The sequence below is a fragment of the Chiloscyllium punctatum genome, chromosome 12 (genome assembly GCF_047496795.1).
Source record: "Chiloscyllium punctatum isolate Juve2018m chromosome 12, sChiPun1.3, whole genome shotgun sequence".
Classification (NCBI taxonomy): domain Eukaryota; kingdom Metazoa; phylum Chordata; class Chondrichthyes; order Orectolobiformes; family Hemiscylliidae; genus Chiloscyllium; species Chiloscyllium punctatum.
This window is the reverse complement of record NC_092750.1, coordinates 28,170,206-28,190,466: the sequence shown is the minus strand read 5'-3', so window position 1 is coordinate 28,190,466 and position 20,261 is coordinate 28,170,206. Positions and strand designations below refer to the sequence as shown.

At 39.3% G+C, this 20,261-nt stretch overlaps 1 protein-coding gene across 1 annotated transcript in view; it reads right to left on the bottom strand.

The window, feature by feature from the left end:
• LOC140483732 (haloacid dehalogenase-like hydrolase domain-containing 5) overlaps window positions 1-20,261 on the bottom strand; it is a 53,603-nt gene that overhangs the window by 5,392 nt on the left and 27,950 nt on the right. The window contains exons 4-6 of the mRNA XM_072582203.1: window positions 11,644-11,737; window positions 6,886-6,919; window positions 5,174-5,348 (exon numbers count right to left, since the gene is read on the bottom strand). Coding sequence (XP_072438304.1) covers window positions 5,174-5,348; window positions 6,886-6,919; window positions 11,644-11,737 — 303 coding nt within the window. The remainder of the gene's footprint in view (window positions 1-5,173; window positions 5,349-6,885; window positions 6,920-11,643; window positions 11,738-20,261) is intronic.

The following is a 20,261-nucleotide window of genomic DNA, read 5'->3' as shown; positions in this document are numbered from 1 at the left end:
TTATTTATATTTTATTTGTATCAGTTGGTGCAAGGAGCTGCTCATCCAATAAGAGGTCCTTTCTCTCGAGTGTACTCTACAACAGTTTTACCAGCAGGGAAAGTGGGAAAGAACCAGTCTGTGCTTGGAGGAAAAGTAAACAATTCCTAACCTGGAGCTGTGGCAGTGAGTCTGAGGGCCAGGTCTGAGAATGCATTGGCTTGTGGTGGGGGGGGAAGGAAAATAGAGTTGCACCACTGGAGAAGGCAATACAAGTCTGAACGTGGATTTTGCTAGTGGAAACTTTTGCATGCAAAGCTCCATGGATTATTTTCTTGAAATTAAAGGGGCCAAAGAAACACAATGAGAAGGGTAATAGAGGGGAGGTAGAGAAAGAAAGGAATGAAAGAGAAAGAGGGAAAAAGATAAGTGTGTGGCGAGGGAGCAAATGAAAGCAGGCTGTACGAGGAAGAAACCCCAGGCTGAAAGCCAAGTCAGTCTGACACCCAGGTGCTGCATTTTGGGAAAGCAAATCTTAACAGGACTTATACACTTAATGGTAAGGTCCTAGGGAGTGTTGCTGAACAAAGGGACCTTGGAGTGCAGGTTCATAGTTCCTTGAAAGTGGAGTCCGCAGGTAGACAGGATAGTGAAGAAGGCATTTGGTATGCTTTCCTTTATTGGTCAGGGTATTGAGTACAGGAGTTAGGAGGTCATGTTGTGGCTGTACAGGACATTGATTAGGCTACTGTTGGAATATTACGTGCAGTTCTGGTCTCCTTCCTTTTGGAAAGATGTTGTGAAACTTGAAAGGGTTCTGAAAAGATTTACAAGGATATTGCCAGGGTTGGAGGATTTGAGCAATAGGGAGAGGCTGAACAGGCTGGGGCTGTCTTCCCTGGAGTATCGGAGGCTGAGGGGTGATCTTATAGAGGTTTACAAGATTATGAGGGGCATGGATAGGGTAAATAGGCAATGTCTTTTCCCTGAGGTCGGTGAGTCCAGAACTAGAGGGCATAGGTTTAGGGTGAGAGGGGAAAGATATAAAAGAGACCTAAGGGGCAACCTTTTCACGCAGAGGTTGGTACGTGTATGGAATGAGCTGCCAGAGGATGTGGTGGAGGCTGATACAATTGCAACATTTAAGAAGCATTTGGATGGGTATATGAAGAGGAAGAGTTTGGAGGGATATGGGCCGGGTGCTGGCAGGTGGGACTAGATTGGGTTGGGATATCTGGTCAGCATGGACAGGTTGGACCGAAGGAGAAAGTGAGGACTGCAGATGCTGGAGACCAGAGTTGAAAAATGTAGTGCTGGAAAAACACAGCAGGCCAGGCAGCATCCGAGGAGCAGGAGAATCGACGTTTCGGGCATAAGCCCTTCTTCAGGAATGCTGAAGAAGGGCTTATGCCCGAAACGTCGATTCTCCTGCTCCTCGGATGCTGCCTGGCCTGCTGTGTTTTTCCAGGTTGGAACGAAGGGTCTGTTTCCATGCTGTACATCTCTATGTCTCTATAACTCTGCAGAGGAGCTGGGAGTGCGCCCTATTTGAGGCAACGTAAAGTTAGCATTAGTTACATCTAACTCCTTAGCTTGGCTCGACTTGCCACCACTTTCCCCGGTCATCCAGAATTGGACTTTGATTCTGTTTCTGTCTCGAGCTCAGCTTCTCAAACAAAAGTGCAAAAATTGGCTTTGTTATTAAGCTTTGTTGCATGACACATTTTAATGAATTTATGAATAACTCATTTAATTGATCAATTTATTTCTTTTGAATTTGTTTAAATTGTAGGTTATCATTATTAACTTGTATATCTCTGTAATTTTCTCACTGACAACTCTCGCCCCCACAAGGAAGAGATGAAATAGGATATTTACCCCTCCATGCAAAAAAATTTGGCCATCCCTGATCTATTAGACAGCAAGACCATTCTGCAATCTGCTTTCCAAGTCATGGCTTGACCTCAGAATTATTCTAAATTAGGTCCTCCTGTAGTTGAGTCTAATTGTGTCACGCCTTAGGGTTTAAACTAAGCAGTTAAAATTGACCTAAGGTGTTCTACACTTATGTGAGGAACAAGAGGATGGCCAGAGTGAGGATAGGGCCAATCAGGGATAGTGAAGGGAACTTACACCTGGAGTCGGAGGAAGTAGGGGAGATCCTTAATGAATACTTTCTTCAGTATTGAGAGGGATCTTGACATTTCTGAGGACAGCATGAAAGACTGATGTTAGGAAGGAGAATGTGCCAAAAAGCTTGAAAAACAAACAACAGATAAATCCCCTAGGCCTAGGTTACTACAGGAAATGAGGGAAGAGATTACTGCAGCTTTGGTGATGATCTTTGCATCCTCACTGTCCACTGTAGTAGTGCCAGATGATTGGAGGGTAGCAAATGTTATTCCCTTGTTCAAGAAAGGGAATAGGGATAATCCTGGGAATTTCAGACCAGTCAGTCTTATGTCAGTGGTTTACAAAGTATTGGAGAGGATTCTGACAGTCAGAATTTATGATAACTTGGAAAACCATAGTTTGATTAGAGATTATTAGCATGGCTTTGTGATGGGCAGGTCATGCCTCACAAAACTTACTGAATTCTTTGAGGATGTGACAAAACACATTGATGAAAGTAGAGCTATGGATGTGGTGTACATGAATTTTAGCATGGTGTTTGATAAGGTTCCCCATGGTAGGCTTATTCAGAAAGTAAACAGGCATGGCATACAGGAAAACCTGTCTGTCTGGATACAGATTTGGCTGGCCCATAGAAGACAGAGGGTGGTGGTTGATGAAAAGTATAGGAGCAACTTTTTCACACAGATAGTGATGCGTGTATAGAATGGTGGTGGAGGCTGATAAAATTACAACATTTGAAAGGAATCTGGATGGGTATATGAATAGGAAGAGATTAGAGGGATATGGGCCAAGTGCTGGCAAATGGGACTAGATTAGGTTAGGATATCTGGTCGGTATGAATGAGTTGGACCCAAGGGTCTGTTTCTGTACTGTACATCTCTATGTCTCTATGAAGTTCGATGACCAATGCTACTTATCTATGCTACTTAACTATGTGATCTGCCTGCATTGCTCGCAAGACAAAGCTTTTCACTGTGCCTCAGTACATGTGACAATAAATTCAATTCAATTCAATGGTGTTCCACAGGGATCGGTTTTGGGACCTCCACTCTTTGTGATTTTTATAATAGATGACACCAAAATTGCAGGTGTAATGGACAGCGAAGAAATTATCTCAGATTACAACAGGATCTTGATCAGATGGGCCAATGGGCTGAGAAGTGGCAGATTGAGTTTAATTCAGATAAATGCACAATGCTGCATTTTGGAAAAACAAATCTTAGCAGGACGTATACACTTAACGGTATAAGGGAGTGTTACTGAACAAAGAGACCTTGGAGTGCAAGTTCCTAGCTCCTTGAAAGTGGAGTCGCAGGTAGATAGGATAGTGAAGAAGGCGTTTGGTATGCTTTCCTTTATCGGTCAGAGTATTGAGTACAGGAGTTGGGAGGTCATGTTGTGACTGTACAAGACATTGGTTAGGCCACTGTTGGAATATTGCATGCAATTCTGGTCTCCTTCCTATCGGAAAGATGTCGTGAAACTTGAAAGGGTTCAGAAAAGATTTACAAGGATGTTGCCAGGGTTGGAGGATTTGAGTTATAGGGAGAGGTTGAACAAGCTGGGGCTGTTTTCCCTGGAGCGTCGGAGGCTGAGGGGTGACCTTATAGAGGTTTACAAAATTATGAGAGGCATGGATAGGATAAATAGACAAAGTCTTTTCCCTGGGTATTCCTGTTGAAGGGCTTTTGTCCGAAACGTTGATTTTACTGCTCCTCAGATGCTGCCTGAACTGCTGTGCTTTTCCAGCACCACTCCAGAATATGGTTTCCAGCATTGGCAGTCATTGTTTTTACCCTGGATTGGGGGTGTCCAGAACTAGAGGATATAGGTTTAGGATGAGAGGGGAAAGACATAAAAGAGACCTAAAAGGCAAACTTTTCATGCAGAGGGTGGTACGTGTATGGAATGAGCTGCCAGAGGAAGTGGTGGAGGCTGGTACAATTGTAACATTTAAAAGGCATTGGACGGGTATATGAATAGGAAGGGTTTGGAGGGATATGGGCCAGGTGCTGGCAGGTAGGACTAGATTGGGTTGGGATAACTCGTCGGCATGGACGGGTTGGACCGAAGGGTCTATCTCCATGCTGTACATCTCTATGACTCTGTTAATGACTTGGATGAGGAAGTGGAAGGGTGGGTTAGTAAGTTTGTCAATGACATGAATGTTGGTGGAGTTGTGGATAGTGTGGAGGCCTATTTACAGGATAAAGAAGTAGGCTGTTAAGTGGCAGATGGAATTCAACCTGGAAAAAATGTGAAATTGTTCACTTTGGAAAGTCGAATTTGAATGCAGAATACTGGGTTAAAGGCAGAATTCTTGGCAGTGTGGAGGAATAGAGGGATCTTGGGATTATAGATCCCTCAAAGTTGCCACCCAGGTTGATAGTGTTGTTAAGAAGGGATATGGTGTGTTTGCTTTCGTTAGTAGGGGGATTGAATTTAAGAGCCGCGAGGTTAATCTGCAGCTCAATAGAGCCACACTTGTTAGACCACACCTGGTTAGACCACACTTGTAATATTGTATTCAGTTCTGGTCGCCTCATTATAGGAAAGATGTGGAAGCTTTAGAGAGGGTGTAGAGGAGATTTACCAGGTTGTTGCCTGGACTGGAGGGCATGTCTTATGAAGGAAGGTTGAGGGAACTTGGGCTTTTCTCATTGGAGCGAAGAAGGATGAGAGGTGACTTGTTAGGGGTGTACAAGATGTTGAGAGGCATAGATAGAATGGATAGCCAGAGACTTGTTCCCATGGTGGAAATGTCTAACACGAGTGGACATAATTGTAAGGTAATTGGAGGAAGGTTTAGGGGAAATGTCAGAGGTAGGTTCTTTACTCAGAGTGATGTGTGCGTGGAGTGCACTGCCAGCAGTGGTAGTAGAGTCAGATACATTAGAGACATTTAATTGAATCTTGGATAGGCACATGGAAATAGTACAATTAAGGGTATGTAGGTTAGTCTGATCTTAGAGTAGGATAAAAGGCCGGCACAACATCGAGGGCTGAAGGGCCTGTACTGTGCTGTACTGTTCTATGTTCTATGGATGCCTTATCATACCTTGGTGATTTGCTCTCTGCTACCCACAGCAAATCGGTATTGCAAGCCACAACAGGAATGTGAGGGTACTGCAACTTCTGAGGAATGTTTTCTGGGTTTCCAGCAGTCAAGAGAACATCGATAATCAACTGAAGATGTGTTTCCCACTGGATAGGCTCACAAAACAGGATAATGGCTGTAGAAAGGAAGAAGAAAATACCTTTAATTAAGACATATGGCAGCACAGGAAAACACTCAGAGTAACATTTAAGAAAATGCTTTAAGAAAAGGGCTCAGCTCTTTGAGATTTCTGCTGTGAACAATGTATGTCAGTAACATAAAATCATTATCCACTGCAGATCAAACTCAGGCTATAATCACACAAAACAAAGGCACCTGTGCAACACGTTGAAGAGGGTAACAAGTCAAAACGTTATGAAGACATAGATGTGCATTTCTGACTGTTGCTCATGCTCATCTATTAGCCACTAGGGGGAGAACCAACATCTCGACGCAACACTTATGAAATGGAATACTGGCAGATAGCTAAAGTTCAAGAATGTGAAATGAATACCTTCTCTCCCGCATCTAATATCAAAATTTGAATCTGTAATGATTTACCTTAAAAGATCAGCACAAAGATACAAATATATAATTTTAAAACAAAAAGCTTTTAGTTATATCTTAACATGAAAAGTAAGAAAGCTGAAAAGAACCACCAAAGAATTTCAGAACAGAAACTGAAGCAGCCAATTAACTAGTCAACCATGGGAGCAAGACAAAAAAATTGTTTTTCATTTATTCATGGTATGTGGGTGTCACTGGTTGGGGCCAGTAATTATTGCCCATCCCAAGATGCCCTTGAGAAGGTGATGGTGAGTTGCCTTTTTGAACCACTGCCGTCCATTTTATTCAAATAGATGCACAATGCCATTAGGGGATAGAGTTCCAGAATTTTGACCCAGTACCACTGAAGGAATGGAAATATATTTCCAAGTCAGAATGGTGAGTGGTTTGGAAGAGTTCCAAGACTTATATATTCACTAAAACCTCTATGGTACTATCAACATTCCCACTAACTTTGCTGTTAGAGCAGAATTAGCATTGATATAGTTGGCATTTATACTAAATTTATTGAACATGGAGGGTATGTCCTTGACCCTTCTCCCACAAGTTTCTGGCAGAAAATGCCAGATGACCAATAACTTCTGCTCACTAATACAAGAAAAATCCATAGATTTGTAAGTTTAAAAACATTTTTGTCCATCAACTTTAACACAATATCATTTAAAAATCAGTCTTTTAACACATGTGGTGGCAACTGCGTTGACTGAGTATTGTTATGTGGAATTCGCCCCATGATAATAAAAGGTGAAATTAATAAAAGCAAGAGCCAATTGTATTTCAGAACTGCTTCTTAAATTACTTCTTCCATATGGACACAATAGACTTGCAACTTTATGGGTGCATTCAACTCAAGTTCAGCATTGCTGCAAAGCAATTCTAAACTTAGATTATCAATTAAGTGCCAAGACCCAAACTGATTCAGGAGTTTGACTGTTCTCCAGAGAGTTGAATTCAGTTTCATTTCGGTGTCAAGTTAGGCTCTGATGCCATATTAGGACTTTACTTGCATTGTCAGAGCAAAGTTAAACTTTACAATAGTGCTGCAGTCAGAATAGACATTTAATGCAAGCAAGGCATATGTCAGACATCAGATACATTTGAGTTACCTTCAATATTAGGAAACTTCACAGGCAGAGATGGCTGAAAAATAAAACATTCTAGAGTCAAGAGGTTAATTAATCTCATGTTAGTTCAGGACAAAGATAACACAAACAATTTTTTCAGGAGACATTTTCAGCAGTCAATTATAATGTACAACGTATTGCAGTTACAAAACAGACAGTCCATTCTTAATTTTAATTAAACAACTTTGAGTGATATTAGTTATGCAACAAAGCAACTTTGTTAAAATGACTTAATTCCCTCAAAAACATTAACTGTGAAGCAATATTAATTATTTTGAATTACAATCACGAAGTCCAGCTCAATGGAATACTGCTAAACACAGTGCTGGCTTAACTTGGGAAGTCTGAAAAAGGAGTGGTCTAAATAGGTGTTGGAACTGAGGAATACAGGCATTAATTAAGTAAATGGGGGTGATCGGTTGGTCAGTTTTACTAAAATTTTCTCTAAACAGTGACAGTAGTTTAATTAGTACCCTGACAGTATAAGTACTTTATTAAATTTATCGCATACCTGTTCAAACCATTGGATATGCTAGAAATAATTATTGGGTGATATTTCTAAACGTGAAACTAATTAATGAAATAAAATACATGATAAAAATGACAGGCACATGTGTTGTCACTGCAGCAGGTGGGCACTAGTGTACATCAGTAGGATCTAAATAAATCTCATCTGAGATAAAGGTCTTCAGCTTGAAAAACTTTCACTCCCAAGTTAGTAAGCTTGAATCTGAGCTTTGGCCATTGCAACTAATCAGAGACAAAGAAAGAAAGTTGCCTGAGCACTTTGTTTCAGGACGCTACCACATTCCTTTTATTACATGCTTCAGATTTGGCTACTGGTCAGGAATGCGGTTGTAAGTGAAGCATGTATGGAAACCCAGAAAGTAGCTCTGGAGCACCTGTAGCACAGAACGTTCAAGCTTCTTGCTCTGTGTGGGATGAGAGCAGGGACTGCAGGGAGGATTAGCAAACTGACCACAGCACCATCATGAAAGGTAATTCAAATAAGGTGAGTAAACAGGAAAGTTGAAGTAATAGGGAACAATGAGACAAGAGTTAATGAGATAAGAGTGCAAGTCCCGATGGTTGTGTCATATGCCTGTCGTAAGGGCATCCCTCAGACTGGAGGGGAAGGATCCAATTTCCATATACTGGATTAGTGGTGCTGGAAGAGCACAGCAGTTCAGGCAGCATCCAACGAGCAATTTCCATAGTCTACATTAGTGCCAATGACATAAACAGGACAGATTCTGTCTAGGGGGTATGAGCAGTTGGAAGATAAATTAAAATGCAGTATCTTTAAAAAAAAGATAATAATCTCTGGAAAGCCACAAACAATATGACAGACTAAATAGGTTCAGGGTCAGAGTAAGTAAAATAGCAAAAGGACAGAATTAAAGTTTCTTTATCTGAATGTGTGACAAAGATTCTTTAATTTTTTTTCCCAATCTTTTTTTTTCCCTACTTGTGCACCACAAGTCGAATCAAAAAACCTATAGAAAGATCCAAACAATTTCAATGACCTTTGTATATCATGCATAGTTCATTCCAAATTACTGTAGGGCTGTGATTCTATTTTTCATTTTCCTCTCACCTTCCCATCTATCTCTACTTTCACATTCACTCACTCTGATTTACTACTTCTGATTGTTGGCTTCAGAGAGCTTGTCTTCCCACTTGCTTCGTAGCTTTCTCACTTCAGGACATATCTGTTCCTCCTTCCATTTGAAAATATTTGCTTGTCCAGAGGTTCACTTTTCACACGCTTGTTTCTCCTCCAATCAGATCCCTTCTCTCGTATATTTGAAATTCCTCTGATAACAACTACATATTTTCCTCTGCTCTTTCTCAAGCTTCTTGAACTTTCACAGTTGGGACGTGATACTCAGCCTCACCCTGCCCCCATCAACCTTTTTGTTGTGCTTGGCCTGTTCATTAGAATGCGTGGAACATTCCAAATAGCTGCACAGCCACACTTGTGCACTTTGGAAGGATCAGTGATGAATGCAGCACTCATAAGAAGATGAACAGCATAAATTGAAATTAATAGCTATGGTAATATTAGCCATTACAGAGACATGGTTGCAAGGTGACCAGGAGTGGAAATTAAAATGCTTTAGAAAGATAGGAAGAAAATAAAAGGAAGCACTTAGTTCTATTAAAGAATATGATCAATTGTGAATATTGGCCTAAGCTCAGAAGATCAAGATGTCAAAACGGTGTGGGTAGAAATAAGAACTAGCAAGGGAAAGAACTGGTGAGTACATGGACCCTGCAACAGTAACTACACTGTAGGATAGAACATCAATCAATCAATCAATAACAGGCCTTAAAAGAGAGGTACTGCAATAACAATGGGTGTCTTTGGTTTTCCTATAGGTTAGGCAAATTAAATTGGTAATAATGACCTTGAAGATGAATTAATAGAGTATATGCGTAACAATTTCTCAAAAGAATACATATTGAAATGAACCAGGGAATAGGTTATTTTACACCTGGCAAATGTATAGTGAGACACGAATAATTAAGGATCTCATAGCAAAAGGATCCTTTAGGGAAGAGTGATCATAGCAGAATTAATTTCACATTCAGTTTCAGGGAGAACCTTGGATCTAAAACAAGGGCTTTAAATTAGATAAAGGCAATTACAAAGGTACAGAGACATTTGGCACCAGTGGACTGGTATTTCAACTAAATGATTTATAAGGTTATTGATTATTAGAAATCAAAGAAAGGCTTTGATTGTTTTACTGGGAAAATATGCAAGGTATTTATGCTTGGAAACAATGGCTGCAGTCTTTGTGTTTACAATGAATAAACTCTAAGTCTGTATATTTCCAGAAGGCTGTTGAAGCAATCAGGTTATAGCTGTACTGGAAACTGTCCATTTACATGTAAGGTGAAAGATTGAGAATTAATTAAGATTTGCTGATGTGTTTCATGTTGCCATTGGGAAGAGGGGAGAAAAAAAAAGTGTTGTAACCAGATTACAGGTTTTGCTACAAATCAGTGACTATCACAGACAGACAGACAGCAATTGGCTGCCTGACCTTTTATGTCACCACCAAACAATTAGAGAAAGAGACAGAGCCTATATTTGAAGAGAGGAAAAAAGGAGAAAAATTGCCTACAGTTCTTACAGATTATTTTTATTCAGTAGATTTGCGAGGAAGCATGTAGAGAAAAATGTTGTAGTAACTAATGACACTACTGGCTCAAAAGGAAATTAGCCAGAAATAAGTAAAGTATAGATAATCTACCAATGGCTATTGATGCACAATGAGGGAAAAACTAATAAAACTTGCTTTGATTCAGTGCCTTTCAATACTTCAGATGATCCAAACCAATGTGCTAGGAATGATGAATTCTTTTTTTAAAAAAAATACTATTGTCATTTGTTTCACAGGTGAATGCAAAGACCGGTTTGGATCTAGCAACTTCCCTCTCAACAAGTAAGGGAATTATAGTTAATCAGTTTTATTTTGGCATAGTTGATTGAATATTGTTAAGCTGGTCAGGAGAATTTCCTCATATTTTTCCAGTGAGTGCCATGGGATCCATTCTATCCACCTGAATATTAGCTGGTTTGCTATGTTATTTGTAACAAAGCTCATGTTAGCTCATACAGAAGCATAGCTATACGGACAATGATCAATCTTTACTGTCTTGTTTAATTATTCCTGTTGGAGTGTCCAGTGAACAATGGAAGACTATTTGATTACAGGGGATCACAGCAAGCACATCTCTGAGGAATCATATGTACACATTTCAACAAAGATCACATGTTGGGGTTTCAATTGGTCAGCTTATTTTCCATCTGAATCTGAGAAAACCACTGTATAATAACATAATAAAACCAAAATAATAGCGACTACAGTCAACAGAAATTTCAGTATCAATTTCAAGATTTTGCTACAATATGGAAATCTTGTTCATCAAAACCAAAGGTTTATTCTTCCCACTGCTTTTTCTTTCAATTGCAATTTTGTGAAGACTTGGTAAGAAGGCTAACGAAAGTTTAGTTGCAAAATGTACACCGGATCTGTATATGCATTGGTTCCTACAATACTTCACATACAAAAATTAAACAACTTATTTTCAGTCTGTGATTGATCCACTGATCTTGCTAAACACTATTTTTGTGAGTAAACCTAAAATTTTGAGTTGGTTACAATTTAAATTCTTAGACCATTTTGTTATTCCATTACGATTAATGAGTTACGAAATTACTGTGATCAAAATATATGCACTGCATTCAAAGGCTCTAAATTGTGCTGTGAAATAAAGCTTTAACAGCTAAGTGTTGCTTTATACATTATAATGTCTTATGATAAATACCTACCAAAAGAAGTGTCACTATAATTTACACAGTTTTGGAATTCACTCAACTCCATATCCATTTTGTAACTTCAAGCAGATAGATGCATAGAAGATTAAATGTATAAGGAATTGCACAATAAGGAATAACTACTACACAATAATACACTAAAACTGCTAAATCTTTTACCAGTTACCAAGTGTTTAACCGCTTGAAAGCGATGACACAAAAGGAAAAAGGCACCAATACATTTCTGGCAACACTATTAAAAAGTGATTCATTGGCAAGTCTAACAAATTTGGTTAACACAGAGGAATGTGCACTAAATTGCTTTCAATAAAACTGGAAAAGAAATTCAAGGAAATTAGAAAGAAAGAGAAAAATGAAAGCCAAGATATTTAAGTAAAGCTAATACTCACCGATAATGCAGGTTTCCTATCATGATCCATCGTGTCCAACAAGGGAAATGCCTCTCGCAACATTTCTATGGTAATAATCTTGGTAAACCCAATGCTGACACAAAGTTAAGAATCAGTAGTTTTTAATAAAAGGAAATTATAAATAGCTCAGAGAATTCTTAAATAGAAAATGTCAGAACTTTTAATATAATTCAACTGTAGAGAGAGAAGTAAAGAATCCAAAGCAAGTTTTACTTAAGCAAAAACAAATGCAAAACAAAATATCACTAATTCCTGTCAGGATTTGTTGATTTTATGGACAGGGGAAAAATATGGTTTTAAGAATAGATAATCAAAAACCACTGTCAGCCTATCTCACAAAGATAGATAGAACTTAAATTTAATTGGGAGGAGGTACTGAAAAAAGATTTAGAGGATCTCGGTAGCAGGTGAATCCCACAGGAACAGACAATGAGAAGAGTACGAAGTCATGAGAAGGGACAAAGTTATGGGATTGAATCAGAAGAAACTGGTTGGTGGAAGTAAAGGGAAGTTCAGCACAAGGTATTACAGGAGGCAACTCTCACCCCCATCCTAGTTTTCACCAAACAACAGTTTAGAATCCTAAATTACTCAACTTAAACGAGCAAGAACTTCACATGTGGGTAAGATGGAAAAAGTTACACTGTTATGGATCTGAAAGAAAACAAAGTAATAAAAGTTCCAAAATCATCATGTCACTGTGTTCATCCATTACAAGTGCTGAACAAATAATAAAAAAATCACAAAAGCAGAAAACTTATATTCTCTCTCTCTCTATTACCCCTTCCAGTCTTATGAGCCTCTGAAATCTTCACCCTCCTCCAATTCTTTATTGCACCACCATTGATGGCCATGTCTTCTGCTACCTCAACTTTAAATCTTCTTCCCTTCTCCACACCTCTCAACCTTGTTCACATCTAATATGTTCCTAAAAAACTTTGCCCTTGTTGTGGTTCTGTTCATTGAGCTGGGAATTTGTGTTGCAGACATTTCGTCCCCTGTCTAGATGACATCCTCAGTGCTTGGGAGCCTCCTGTGAAGCGCTTCTGTGATCATTCCTCCGGCACTTATAGTGGTTTGAATCTGCCGCTTCCGGTTGTCAGTTCCAGCTGTCCGCTGCAGTGGTCGGTATATTGGGTCCAGGTCGATAAGCACATCGACCTGGACCCAATATACCAACCACTGCAGCGGACAGCTGGAACTGACAACCGGAGGCGGCAGATTTAAACCACTACAAATGCCGGAGGAATGATCACAGAAGCGCTTCACAGGAGGCTCCCAAGCACTGAGGATGTCACCTAGACAGGGGACGAAACATCTGCAACACAAATTCCCAGCTCGGCAAACAGAACCACAACAACGAGCACCCGCGCTACAAATCTTCTCACAAACTTTAAACCTTGCCCTGCTAGACTTTGATCTTAACAATTCTTTAAGCAGCTTTTCTGACAGCTTAGGGTGTTTTATTATGTCAAAATCAATATAAATGCAAGTTGCTGAGAGGAGGGATGTGGTTAGTGATGGGCTGGCCAGAGAATTCACATGTCAATATCATTTGCTACTTCTTGTTATGAAAATGTGCAGACATTGTTTTCTTGTTACATTCCCTCCCTACTTTCAAGAACACTACTAGAAGCCAAGCAGGAATGGTCTGCTTGCTGAATATCTAGCTTGGACACTAAGATGTCTGCAAATTGAACTTAATGTGAGGAAACTGTACAGATAACATACACTCCGCAACAGAAATGCATCCAAGTAAAAAGCAGAACTAATTGAAATTGGTGCAACGCATGTGTCATTTTAGACAGATGTGATATGAAATGTGGGATCGCTAAGATCAATGACTGAAAATGTCAATCATTAAAAATGTTTGATGTTGATAACGAGGAAGTTTGTAACTAGATTTTGATATATAATTTCTGACAATGTATTCCCAACACAGATGTTAAAATACTATCTGAAAGGTACAAAGGTGATAACAAAATCAAGAAAAAAAAATCCAAAATCAAAAAGGATCACATTATTTTGGAATATAAGTGTTTAAACAGAAGCATAGAAGTTAAATAATCGACTGAATTATTCTGCTCAAAGCATCTGTATGAGCACTTTGACAAGAGTGAGCTATTCAAATCCTTTATTCAAATCTGCCCTTGGTTAATATTCTTCAATATCTTTACTTTTCAACGAAAGATGCAACTGCATTTTAAAATTACTTTATAGCCTCTGTTTCATTAATACTTAATACTTAAAAAGTGACCAAAGTTCTAATAACATAAATGACTTGGATGAGGAGGTTGAGGGATAGGTTAGTAAATTTGCAGATGACACAAAGATTGGAAGTGTCGTTGATAGCATTGAGGGCTACTGCAGGCTGCAGCGCGACATAGACAGGATGCAAAGCTGGGCTGAGAAATGGCAGATGGAGTTCAACCTGGATAAATGCGAAGTGATGCATTTTGGAAGGTCGAACTCAAATGCTGACTATAGGATTAAAGACAGGATTCTTGGCAGTGTGGAGGAACAGAGGGACCTGGGTATGCAAGTACATAGATCCCTTAAAGTTGCCACCCAAGTGCGTAGGGTTGTTAAGAAAGCATATGGTGTTTTGGCTTTCATTAACAGGGGGATCGAGTTTAAGAGCTGCAAGGTTTTTCTGCAGCTCTACAAGTCCCTGGTGAGACCACATTTGGAATATTGTGTCCAGTCTGGTCACCCTACTATAGGAAAGATACAGAGGCTTTGGAGAGGGTGCAAAGAAGGTTTACCAGGATGCTGCCTGGACTGGAGGGCTTACCTTATGAAGAAAGGTTGAATAAGCTCAGACTTTTCTCTCTGGAGAGAAGGAGGAAGAGAGGAGACCTGATCGAGGTGTACAAAATAATGAGAGGAATAGATAGAGTCAATCGCCAGAGACTTTTCCCCAGGGCAGGATTAACTGGTACAAGGAGTCATAGTTTGAAGATATTAGGAGAAAGGTATAAAGGAGACAGCAGAGGTAGGTTCTTTATGCAGAGATTAGTGAATGCATGGAATGCATTGCCAGCTGTGGTGGTGGAAGCAGAATCATTGGGGACATTTAAGTGACTGCTGGACATGCACATGGATAGCAGTGAGTTGAGGGTGCGTAGGTTAAGTTACTAAATTTTACATTAGGATTAAACCTCGGCACAACATCGTGGGCCAAAGGGTCTGTTCTGTGCTGTACTTTTCTAAGTTCTATGTTCTAACATTCCAAATAAAATAATCAAACTGCCTCTTTCACTCCTCTAGTCATAACCTAGAGTTTTTTCTAAATTTATTCATGTGATAATGGCATCGCTGGCTAGGCCAGCATTTATTGCCCAACCCAGAGGGAAGTTACGAGTCAAAACATGTTGCTGTGGGTCTGGCGTCACATATAGGCCAGACCAGCTAAGGATAGCAGTTTCCTTTCCCTAAAGGACATTAGTGAACCAGATGGGTTTTTCCTGACAATTGACATCATTAGTCACGTAGTCATCACTCAACTCTTAATTGCAGATCTTTTTATTGAATTCAAAATTCACCATCTGCTGTGGTGGGTTTCAAACCTGGGTCCCCTGGATGTTACCGGTGACTCTGGATTAACAGTCCAGTGATAATACAAATGGGCCATCATCTCACTTGGAACTTGATTTACCAATCAGTAAAATTAACACTTTACACATTATTCCATTGAAAACCGAAATGTATTCATGCAAGCTAACAAAAATGAGTACGAAACAAGGTAGCTAGGCTGCTAATAAGCTAACTTTAATGTTAGTTCCCCAGACTGTAAGTAGCAAACAGTTTGCCAGCTTGTCGTGGGAATTCACAAACATCTCACGTCCAATGCATTGTTGAGTTACTGGTCCTGGTATTAGGTAAAAAGTATCACACACTTTCATTTCTTGACCATTTTGACATGTGGTACAAGACTGAAGTAACTGCAAGGATTGAAGCTATGTGAAGAAGAAAGCTATGAAACAGTGAGTGAAAGGTGGGATACTTGGGCGGAGAGGAAGAAAGACTTTTCCACTCATTCCATTTAATGACTGATAGGCATAGATCATAACTGTATTTATCTATATCTTACCATTGAAAGGGATAGTTCCATTCAATTGTTAAAGGATCTCTACACTGATCGGTATTTGACAAGATGCCATATCAAAGATTACTACAAAATAACAGGTCATGGTGTGGAGGCAACATAAATATATTGTAAAAAAATTGGTTCACTAAAAGGAAGCAGAGTGTGCAGAAATAGGTGGTTTCAGAAATGGGGAAGTGGCATATCACAGTCATTAGTGATGACGTATCAAATTATTTACAACTTATACTAAATGACTTCAATAAAAGGACCAAATCTATGGTTGTTACATTTGCTGATGATACAAAAATCAATAGAAAAGTATGTTGTAAAGGCGACATAAAAGAGTCTGCAAAAGTAATAAACAGGTGAGGTGAGAGAACAAACATTTGACAAATAGAGAAAAATATGGGAAAACGTAAACTTCTCCACACTGACAGGAGAAATAGAATAGCAGCATATTATTTAAATAGAGAGAGGAGCATTAGTGAGGCTGTCCTAGTACACTAATCACAAAAGGTTAGTATGCAGGTACAGCAAAGGATTAGGAAGGCAAATGGAACATTGTCTTATATTGCACAGGAATGGAATCTAAAAATAGGGAAGTTTTGGTACAGTTGTATCGCCAAAATAGACCACATCTAGAGAACTGTTTACAGTTTTGGTTTCTTTATAGAAAGGAAGTATTAGAGACAGTTCAACGATGTTCACTCAACTGATATGCAAGTTGGGCAGAGCTTAGAAGATCATAAGAATTAGGAGCAGCATTAAGACAATCAGTCTCTTAAGCCTGGTCCTGCCATCTCTTAAGATCATGACTGATCTGGCCAAGGCCTCAATTCCTCTTTCATGCCCTCATTTCTTCAATATTTCAAAATCTTGTCAATCTCCTCTTTAAATACTTTCAGGTGATTTAGCCTCCACAGTTCTCTGGGGTAGAGAATTCTAGACACTCACTACTCTCTGGGACTATTAATTCTTTGGCATCTTGGTTTTAAATGATTGTCTCTTTATTCAGTAATAATATTCCCTGGTTTGAGATTCCACCAATAGGGGAAACATCTACCCTGCTGACACCCTCAGAATCTTGCACGTTGCAATGAGTTCACCCCTCATTCTTCGAAACAATAATGAATAAAGGCCTAACTGTTGAGCCATTTCAATAAGTCAACCCCTCCATCCCAGGAAACAGCCAAGTAAATCTCTTTTAAACTGCTTCCAATGACAGTACATCCTTAAATACTACAACCAAAACTATACACAGTTCAGTGCAGCTTCACCAACAGCCTGCACAATTGTAACATGACTTCCAGATTTAAACTAAAATACCCTGGCAGTGAAGGCCAAAATTCTTATTCGGGGCACATGAGTACTAACATTTTGTGTTTCATGCACAAGATCACCCAGATCTCTCTTCTGCACTTTTTTGGGCATAACAGTGCACCTTACAATTCTTCCAAAGTGCATGACCTCATACTTTCCTACATTAAATTCCATCTGCCATGTTTTTCTCCACTCACCCAACCCACCAATATCCCCTTACAGATTTCTTATGTCCTCATCACATTCCTTTGACCTAATTTTGTATTGTCAGCTAATTTGGATACGTTACATTCTGTGCCTCCTGAAGACATTAGTCAAGGAGAACCTACCTTTTGGCATCTACACTGTCAAGCCTATGAACTGTGTATGTTTCAACAGCGTCTCGCCTCATTCTTCTAAATTCTAATGATTACAGGTCCAACCTACTCAATGTCTCCTCATAAGATCCTCCACATACAGAATCAACCTAGAGAATCTTCTCTGGACTGCCTCCAATGCCAGTATATCTTTCCTAAGATAAAGGGACCACAATGGTTTACAGTATTTCAAGCATGGAGAAAGTGATGGCTGCTGATGCTAGAGATCAGAGTAGAGAGTGTGGTGCTGGAAAAGCACAGCAGGTCAGGCAACATCCAAGGAGGAACAGAACTGAAGTTTCAGGCATAAGCCCTTCATCAGGAATAAGCTCATTCACGATGAAGGGCTTATGCCCAAAATATTGGTTCTCCTGCTCCTCGGATGCTGCCTGACCTGCTGTGCTTTTCCAGCACCACACTCTCAGCACAGTATTTCAAGCATGGTCTGACTTGTACCTTGTATAGCTTTAGCAACTTTTTTTAATTTTATAAACCCCTTGTGTAATACTCACTATTTGCCTTCCCACATATGTTTGCATCATTTGCAAACTTGGTGTTAATAACATTCATCTCCATCATCCAAGTTATTAATATACATTGTAAATAATTGTGGCCCCAGTACTGAAGCCTGTGATACTCCACTCATTACATGTTGACTTGTTGGAAATGTCCCCTTTACTTCAACTCTGTCTCCTAGTATCTTACCAATCCTTTATCCATGCTACAATATTAACTCTCACACGTTATCTCTTACATTATTGAGTAGCCTTATCTGTGGTGCCTTATCAAACAACATTTGGAAATCCAAGGTTATTACATCTACTGGTTCACTTTATCTATCCTACTTGTTAGCTCCTCTAGCCACATGAAATGGAGGATTGTTTTTCAGACTAAAGACCTGTGACCTGTTCTGCGGCGATCAGTGCTGGGTCCCCTTTTGTTTGTAATTTATATAAATGATTTGGATGGGTATTTAGCAAACATGGTTGTAAGTTTGAGAATGACACCAAAATTGGTGGTATAGTCAACAGTGAAGAAGGTTATCTAAGATTACAAAGAGATCTTGATCAATTTGGCTGATGGGCTGAGAAGTGGCAGATTGAGTTTAATTTAGATAAATGCAAGGTATTATATTTTGGTAAAACTAACAAGGGGACGAGTTAATGTTAGGGTCCTGGGCAATGTTGTTAAACAGAGAGACTTGGGTGTTTAGGTACAAAGTCCTTTTCAAGTTGCATCATAGGTAGACAGTGTGGTTAAGGTGGCATTTAGCATGCTTGCCTTCATTGCTCAGACTATTGAATATAGGAGTTTGGATGTCATGTTGAGGTTGTACAAGACATTGGTAAGGCTACTTTTGGAGTACTATGTACAGTTCTGGTTGCTCCGCCAAATTAAAATGGAGAGAATTTAGAAATGATTTCCCAGGTTGTTGCCATGATTGGAGGGTTTGAATTACAAGGATAGGTTAGGACTTTTTTCATTAAAGCATAGGAGGTTGATGTGTGACTTTGTACAGGTTTAAAATCACGAGGAGCATATATAAGCTGAATAGCAAAGATATGTTCCCTAGTGAGGGTAAATTCAAAAGTATGTGAATTCAAAACTAGGGGGCATTTTGTAAGGGTAGAGGAGAAAGATTTAAAAGGGGTATGAGGGGCAACATTTTCACAGAGAGTGGTTCATATGTGGAATATACTGCCAGAGGAAGTGGTAGATATGAGTACAGTTACAACATTTACAAAGATATTTGGATAGGAAAGGTTTAGAGGGATATGGGCTAAACACAGACAAGTGGGACACGTTTAGTTTTGGAAACTTAGTCGGCATGCACAAGTTGGAGCGAAGGGTCTGTTTCTGTGTTGTATCACTCTATTGGTTTCCTCAGTATTGTTCTTCCTTTGTGATAATTATTAAGTAATTTTCTCTCCCCACTTTTAATCCCTTTGTTATTTAGTATTTTTCAGAATGCTATTAACCCCCTCTACATATTTGTCCAACTCCTCATCTATTTCCTGGTTCCACATTATTATTTCCTCAGCCTCTTTCACCAAGGGCACTTTGTCCTCTCTCTTTCTTTTCAGATACTTAAGTTAGTTTACTGGCTGTTTTTATATTACTTGCTAGTTTGCTCTAATGTTTATTTTCTCCCTCTATTATTGTTTCAGTAATCTTTTGTTAGCTTTCAAACTTTCCCAATCCTCTGGTTTACCACTAATGTTTGCTACATTGTATATTTTTCTTTTGATTTGATAAAATCTTTAATATCCTTGGTTAATTGTTGTTAGTTTATAACCTTCAAGAATCCTTCTTCCTCATCACCTGTCCAGCCACCTCTTCTCTATTTAATTATTAAGTATTTTAACTGTACTCTTGAGCTGTAATAGTGTCTCCTGCTTTAAACCAGTTGGCCAAAAGAGACAGGGAAGAAATACTCACCAGTCAGCTATGTGTTTTTCTGACATGTCACACTTCAACTCTGACATGGAGAAACAGGTTGATCGGTCTCTGTCTGCTGTTGGTTTTTATCTCCCACACCACTGCACTTCTAACACAGATCTCCTCTCCCAATCAGCTCCACAGTAATCCTGACTTGCTGCAAACTCCTCCCATCTCTAGTAGAGGGTAAAGTTAGACAGGTTGGACCTTTTTCCATTGAAACATAGAAGAATGAGAGCTGACTTTATTGAAAGATTATAGGATCCTGACAGGAATGACAGGGTGCTCTTCTGCAAACATTATAGCTAATGGCCATAGTTTAAGACTGAGATGAGGATTTTTTTTTTCAGAAAGGGTTGAGAATCTTCTGGATTCTATTCCCAAGAGAATGG